The sequence below is a fragment of the Loa loa genome (assembly GCF_000183805.2).
Source record: "Loa loa unplaced genomic scaffold supercont3.203, whole genome shotgun sequence".
NCBI lineage: Eukaryota > Metazoa > Nematoda > Chromadorea > Rhabditida > Onchocercidae > Loa > Loa loa.
In genome coordinates, this window is record NW_018108383.1 from 80,014 (window position 1) to 88,727 (window position 8,714).

General features: G+C 25.7%; 1 protein-coding gene across 1 annotated transcript; it reads left to right on the forward strand.

The window, feature by feature from the left end:
• Positions 1–581: 581 nt before the first annotated feature.
• On the forward strand, positions 582–3,671 carry LOAG_10333 (hypothetical protein; the record flags this gene model as incomplete). The annotated part of the gene is made up of 5 exons (XM_003145859.1): positions 582–643; positions 1,921–2,006; positions 3,046–3,161; positions 3,250–3,288; positions 3,633–3,671. The coding sequence occupies 5 exons, from the start codon at positions 582–584 to the stop codon at positions 3,669–3,671; spliced, it is 342 nt and encodes a 113-aa protein (XP_003145907.1).
• Between the last annotated feature and the right edge of the window lie 5,043 nt (positions 3,672–8,714).

Below are 8,714 nucleotides of genomic sequence, written 5' to 3' on the forward strand. Positions count from 1 at the left end.
CCAAATAAACATAACATATCAAAATTTTTCATACATTAAAGTGAGTAAGATAAGCTATTAATTGGTAATTTCTGAAAACGATACGCATAATTAATTAATTAAACGAATTATTAATAATAAAAAAAAATATGTAATTAAGTTGTTATCCATTGATAGTGCAAACAATGATTATAATCCATTCTTCGTCGTTTCTCTCCCTCTCTCTCTTTCATTATCTGATATAGTGTATTATCATTTCCAACATAATGTATTTCATTTCTGATACAATGCATTATATTTCATATATTAATATAAGTTTTTAAAAATAGAAAAATTATATCAATGATATTCTGAATTTTTAAACGGTTAAATGCATCAAATCAATTCAGTTTTTTTTTCTTTTTTCTTTTGGAAAGAAAAATTGAAAATTCAAAATTGTCCTTTCTTCATGCATTTCGTTTTTTCTTTACTAGAATACATTAACTAAATGATGTTGAATCTATTTTCTTGTCACCAATATATGACTCTTTTTTTTGTTATTGTTGTTGAAAAAAAAAGCGGATCAAGATAAAATTTTGCGATTATTTTAAAATTCAATTATAATGGATTTCACAAAAAAAAGGAAAAAGGAAATATTAAATGATGTTGTTGAAATGAATCGCTCGTTGCTATGAGCTTATGACTTATTTTAAATTACTTTCAATTCTCTTACCAGTCAAATGGCTACTTGTTTTTTTTTTTTTTAATTCATAGAACATGTAAAACATTTGAAAATTTTCAATGTAAGTGCTAATTAAATTACGGTAGCAAATGAGAGCAATAAAAATTGTGCAAGAAAAAAAAATTTGGCGAAAATCGTAAAAGTAAAAAAAATAGTGCAAAAATCATAAAAATGAATGGAATAGATGAAAGAAGAAAAGATTAATTTGTAATTTGTTTTAAAATTTTCCCTTCATTGTTTTTTAGTATTTAATTTTGAATATATTAAAAAAACTTCAATTCATAATTTTCCAAATTTTGCATTAATAATTTTTGACATATAATATTGTTCAGTTAATAAAAATTTGCTTGAAATTACCGGAAACATTTTTGTAATAATTTTATTTTTAAAAAAAAAAGAAAATGTAAAGGTTAGATCGGAATTTTTATTTTAGGTAACATCACAAAAACTTTTGGTCTGTTGATTTATTGAGCAGAAAATTGATTCAGATTTTGAAAATTTTTGGAAAAATTTTTTTTAGATTTATCTTTCTAAAAAAATTTCACATTAAAAGTATTTTTTTTAAGCAAATGTTCTATATAAATTCTTCAAGTACTTCGGAATTTTTTTTTAAACCTTGCAAAATTGAAAATGACTATTTAAGTTAGCTTAATAAATTAGTAATTAATATCGCCAATGAGATCGTCAATTAATAAATATTAAGCTCAAATCTATCGTTTAGAAGAAGGATTGAAATTTATTTGCAGCATTTGCAAAAATTTTGCCATTTAATTTTCAATGAAATGAACGAATCTCAAAAATCTATTACTGAGTTAAAAATTATTTAAAATATATTCAATATGAGTAATTCATAATTCAGGTAAAAGATAATGAATGACTTTCTCATTGAATATTTTTGTTTTATTCATGAAGAAAGACAAAAGCGCCACTGTATCATTATTATTTTTATACCATATCTTTCACGAGAATCAATCCTGTTCCCGTTGTTAAGCGTTTTCACAATCCAGTTTTAATTAACTAACACTCTTTGAATCTATTATTTTAATTTCCGGTTTCTCATCTTCATCATCATCATCATCACCACCATCGTCTTTCCTGTTCTCGAATCAAACTATTGGTGGTTTCGATCAAGAATATCGATATGGAAAGCTTTCATTATTGCAACAATTGGTTCGCAGAAAAGTGTTGGGAATAATGAGATTGGTCTTATTATTTGTTAGCTTCTTACAACAAACTTACGGATCAAACAAACAGTACTGGCGCACATGGCGAGATGAACATCCACAGTATCGACAATTATTTTCTGGTATGTTAAGTTTGTAATTTTTAAAATTGTTGGCGAACTTTAATCTTTTAATTTATGCAATAAATGGAAAAATTTTTTACGGAATGAAATTAAATGGACCAAAAATTATCGAAATATATACTTCAATGATTAATTTAAAATGAAATGATTGCTGAAATACACTTTCGTATTTTCAATAAGTTCTGATGCTTTATTTATTTACAATACCTTTTTTTTTGGTTACCACTTGTGTCTGATTAACAATGAAATCTTTAGAATATTACGCTTAGCTTACGAACTCTAACGCTAAGCTTGAAATCTTTGGATTACTGTGCTTGGTTAACAGTTAAAGCGTTAGGCTTAAAATCTTTAGATTACTGTGCTTGGCTAGCAGTTCACACCTAAAAGATGGAACTTATTCATTATTATGCTTAATTAACGGTTCATTCTTAAACGATGAAACTTTTAAACGAATGCGCTTGGCTAATTGTTTAGACTTAAAAGATAAGACTTTTACAGCGTGAACTTGGCTAACGGTTTAAGTTAAAACACGGAATTTTCAGGGAGTGAGCTTGATTAAATTTAAACGATGCTAAAATAATGATTTAAAAAAAAAGAAGAGTCAAAAAACATAAAAAAATTTTAAACGGTGAAACTTTCAGATAAGTGCGTTAGCTAACGATTTAAACTTAAACGCTGAACTTATAGTAGTCAGTTTAATAAATTATAAACTAATGATTGAAACATAAATGATTATTTATGCATAAAATGTATTTCGCTGAAACAAACAAACATCTCATTTTATGTCTTTTTTTTCTTTTCATGAATAAATTGAATAAATAAATTATATATGCCCGTAAATAGTAACTTCTTAGGAAGAATTGATTATCAAAGTAGCTTATCAAAGTAACTTCTCAAGAACTAAGAATTGATTATCGAAGTAGCATATCAAAGTAACTTCCCAAGAACTAAGAGTTGATTATCAAAGCAGTTTATCAAAGTAACTTCCCAGGAACTAAGAGTTGATTATCAAAGTAGCTTATTAAAGTAGCTATTAAAGGAACTTCTCAAGAATTAAGGACTGATTGTGTTAGCAAAGTAATTTATCAAGAATTAAAAGCAGTTTGTGTTATCAAAGTAACTTCTTCAGAATTAAAGACTGGTTATATTGTTAAAGTAAATCCTAAAAACTGAGAACTGATTACATCATCAAAATAACTTATCAAGAACTAGAGATTGATTGTTATCAAAATAATCTTTCAAGAACCAAGAACTGATTATGTTTTCGGAATATTTTGGACAAGTAAAAATACTTCTTGTGAGAAAAGATGGTGAATTGACTTTTCCTGTGATAACTTTTTCTTTTCATTTTAACAAGTTGTCCATTTTTGATGTTGGAAAAAAAATTGATTTCATCAAATTTAAACTGATTAGAAGCGAGTAATACTTGAATTCTGCATTAAAACTGAGTCAGATCGAATTGATTGCAAGTTGATTCAGATTTGAGCAATTTTTGAACTAAAATTCATTCATTAAAAAATTTTAGAGAATTACTTTTGCTTTATAGAATTACTCTTCATTTTATAGAATTACTTTCTACTCTATAGAATTACTCATTACTTTATAGAATTACTTTTTACTTTATAGAATTACTCCCCGCTTATGGAATTACCTTTCACTTTATAGAATACTTTTATTTTATACCTTTACTTTATAGAATACTTTTCAAATTTGCTTCAGAGAAAATTGTATCTAATATGAAAAGTTTTTGACATAGGGTCAAAAACTTAGACTTTTAAAAGTTTAAATTATTACTAATAATGAAATGGAAAAAGTTATTTATTTTTTTTTTGCTCCCTTGATAATGTATATTATCAAAAAAGCTTAGGTTAACAGATGGATTAAAGTTAATGTTTCATTCGTTTTGCATACACCATTTTAATATCAAATTCTTCTTCGACGCACGTCTGTTATCAAATAAATGATTTCAAGTTGATAAGAAATATGCTTGTTATCAGTTATCTCATCTAATTGAGGTATATAAAAGAATACCTTAAAGGTTAATTTCTATTTGCGTGATTTAATCATTCTATTGCATACTTTTTCATTAACCTAAATTATCCTTTACATTTTTTGGGAAAAATATTACGATAGTAAATTGATATTATTACTGCAATGAGAAATGATAAAGTAATGGAATGAAATATGAATGATAAGTGGAGGTGTGATATGATATCAGATATTTCTTCATCCTTATCAATTCAATGTTTGCAACAACAGCAATAACAATAACAACCATAACAAACAGATCTATTCCACTGATAACATTTATTATATTTATCATTTGTTATGAAAGTTCCATGTTTAATCTATGTGGTAATAAGGATGAAAACGGAAAAGTGGGAGGCGTCAATGTCTATTTGGTTTAGGTTCAGTGAGACAGAACATAGCTTATTTGTACTCTGATTCCATTTGCTTGCTCTATTAAGTCTAAGCTTAAAGCCAAATTCAACCATACATCACATCTCTTGCCACTACCGCCATCATCACTTTCTTTATATATTGCTGCAGAAAGGTTACATTGCCTATTTCCTGATGTTAACAAAGATTTGAGCTGAAAATTAGTTCTGCTCATTCAGGAAAATTAATGAATCCTAAAAGGCTGATAAGATCATTACACTGATAAGATCATATCAAAAAGCTCTGGATAAACATTTCATAATATTACTATCCATCTGTATTAACGTACTGATAAATCTAATCTGGCTATTTATCACTAATAAATTTGATTAATATTGATGTTCAGAAAGTGATTATTTTTTGGTAATTGGTGCAATCATCATAACTCATCTATCTAATTACATTTACTGTAATTAAAAGTGATAACAATGATTTATTATCAATTGGAATAATATTGCTGTTAAACGGATGTATGCATAATCTTTCCAAATGACAGTATCATCGAAATGTTATTACAATTACTTGTGATACTATCATTATTGTTAATATTAAAATTAATGCAACATGACTACACAGCTTACAAAATTATTTTCATTCATTTTGGCTAATGTTCATGATCCAGCAAATTTTGGTGACACTGGTCTGTCCTTTTTTTCTTCTTTTTTTTTATTTATTGATATGATCAAAAATTTTTTTGCTGAAAATTCTTTTTATAAGTAAATCTTTTTTAAACTCGGAAATGCAAAAGTATAATTTCGAGTGGTATTGTTAGTTTGTAATTAACAATTCATGCAAAATGATTATAGTTTTAAAAATCAGATTTAACGCATATGCATCGAAATTTGTTGAGGTTTTACTTTGATCGATTGAAGAAAGATTTTTTAATTTTTATTAATTTATTCAAAATTTAACAATTAATTCAATTTCATTTATTCGTACTTAACGAATATAATTTTTATTTCAAATGTTTTAGTTTTATTTAACAAAATATTTTTCTCTTCTCTTTTTTCCCTAAAAAATAAATTAAATTATCTTTTTAGCGCAATTTGATTTCATAGCTATTGCATATTCTGATAAATTAACCTTATTTTCTTCCTTTTTTTCTGTTAAATTAACTTTAAAATTCCATATGTCCCTTTCAATTCCATAACAGTATAGTAAGTAGCAAATTTAATTTTAAATTCGATCCACAACTTTGTGCTTATATTAACCAAACCATAAAAGCAATCCTATCCAATACTTTTAATTATGCTTAACTTTTTTTAAAAAAGAAAGTTTTGCATTATTTGGAAAAATTCACATATGGGAAAAGGAAGAAAAGGAAAAAGAAATGGTTGAAATAGGATAGAGTTAGTCTAACTTTATTAATTTTAGATTTAAATGAAAGTTAACTTCATAAAAATCTATTTAACGGTGTAATGCAGTACTTCTATTTTTCAAAATATTATCCTTTCTTTAAATTTCTGGCCAAGTTATAAACAAATTTTGGCCAAATACTTCCTTATCAGTCCAATAAAAAAATAAATATAATTATATTATGCTAATACCATAAAATTTCTCAAGCTTAAACAATGAATCATTATGTGTTAAAAGGATGTTAAAACGACACTTCTGCTGTCGTTTCCATATCAACAGCATTTCATTTCATCGTAATGATCGGCCTTCAATGTTGACGTCATGGGATAACTATTTTTTTTCAATGATCGGTCATATTATTTCATCTTCACCGCGACTAATCCTTTCTGCTTGTCCTTATCACTGAGCAATGTCGTATTTTTTATTTATAATGCATAAAAAGAAAAAAAAACCCAATGAATTAATTTTGAAATGACCAGTTGATAAATCTTTGAGTGACCAATTATTGAAAAGATCAATCGATAAACCTTTTGACTAATCAGTTTTTTTTTTTTTTCAACAAAATAATTTGATATATGCTCATCAGTTCATTTTGCTGATATTATTTGTCTGGAAGATATCGGTTATCATTTAGTGGATAAATGAATGATAATAATGATTAAGTGATTTATTTTATTCTTAAACCTGCACTCATCGAATAGGTAAAATTTTTTTTTTTCAATTCACCACAAATAAGTGGAAAAAAACCTTTTACAAAATGAAAATGACAAAAAAAAAGTCAATATTTTCTTCTTTGCAATTGATCAGTGACCAAAAGTTATGCATTTTTGTTTTTTTTTTAAATGGAATTAACAGAGATTAATCATTTCCAGTTAATTAATTTAATAAATAAATTACCAAATTTATTTGTGACTAATTTTTTTCACTAATTTAATATTTTGGCAAAAAAATGAAGCCCCGAAAGTATAAAGTATTAATCTTGCATAAATTACTGATAATCCAAATAGATAACGATTATATATCCATTTACTTTTCCTATCCCATCTTGTTTTAATGTTGAAGTGCTGAAGTTCAATGAGGAATTTATTCGCAATTGAGTGAGCACCTTTCCTATCATTGAAGTACCACTCTCAATTTCAAGTGAAACCTAATTTTCATCACAGATCCTTTAATTTCCATTCCGGAAATTTATTTAAATCTGCTAACTTTCTCTCTCTCTCCCTCTCTCTTTCTTTCATCCATATTTGTCTTATTTTTGTGTTTTAATTCATTGAAATCTCTGAGGGATAATCCACTTAGTCGTACTCAAAAGTACGACGATATCTTTTCTTTTCAAATTTTACATGCCCAAACTTTTTTTTATTCGTTTTTCAAATTCGGTCTTTTCTCAAAAAAAAAAACTATCATCCTTATTACCTCATTAATATTAGCGATCGCTAACAGCTTCCACAAACAAGCATTTCTTCATTCCGATTCAGTTATCTTCCTCTCTTCTTCATTTCCGGTTAATTTCAAATGGCTACTGATGTACTACAATTGGTTAGCCTTATGCTTGCCAATGTTACTGATCTCTACAGTATACGACATTCTTGTATGTTTCTTCCCAGATTCCTTTTTTCTTTCTTTTTTTTTACATTTCTTTACATAATTATAAAAAAACAGCCAAGTAAATAAATAACCAAATGAACATAACCGTAATATAATATTCACATAAAGTAAAAATAGCCATGTAAATAAATAATCAAATGAATATAGCCATATCATCATATTTACATATTGTAAAAATAGCCAAGTAAATAAACAACCAAGAAGAATAGTTAATTGAAAATAACAATAACATAATATTTATATAATGCAAAAAATAGCCCAACTAATTTTCTTATTACTTAAAATCATCCTAAAAAAAAAAAAAAAAGACAATCAATGAAGATTATTATTCAGTATAATTTTCAATTAAATATTAATTGGTGAATTTAATTAATAAATGCAATAATTTATTGAAATATCAGTTAAGTAATTGAACCAAAAAAAGAAAAATTCTAATATTTAAAAAGTAATCATAGATGAAAAGATAATTAAAGATTCAAGACTTTTAAACGAATAGATTAATATTATATCATTAAAGTATCATCAATTTTTACAATAAATCCATCATTTATTCTCTCCTAAACAAAAAAGAGGAAAAAATTATTTTGTCATACATTTTTCTTTTTTTTTTTTTTTTTTACAGTATTGTTTCCTTTCAACTCTATTATCAATATGTAAACTAACTGATTAACGAAATGAATTCCCAGCAAGGTAAAAGCATATCTACCGTAGCTATTGTTACCAAGGAATAAGCATCACTTATAGTTTCATTTTCATTTCCTTAGAAAAATCTGTTAAATATTTTTTTTTTTTCATTCTGGAACACTATCACTGCAGCATTCGCAAAAAAAAATTGAAGCATAGAATATTGAATTACAAATGAATTAATTAGCCTACCAGTGATTTCATTTCATCTCAATAATCAGCCTATCAGTGATATCATTTCATCTCAATAATCAGCCTATCAGTGATTTCATTTATCTCAATAATCAATCCGTCAGTGATTTCATTTCATTTCATAATTTACATAATTTTATTGTAAAATGAATCATTATCAGATATTCATCTTTATTATTTCTTGATAATTTCCTTTTTTGAGAGATTTCACGTTAAAAAGAAGAAAAAAATTTTGTGAAGTAAATTTTGAATTTTAACAGAAACACCACTGCCAAAAAGTATTTTTTTTCTTATAAATTTCAATTTGCATTTCATAGTTTGAAATGAATTTCTTAAAAATGATTTTCTTTTTTTTCTAACTTTGTTGAATGATCAAATAAAATAATTTCATTATACTTTGAATATATTATAATTTTTTTTCCAATTCAA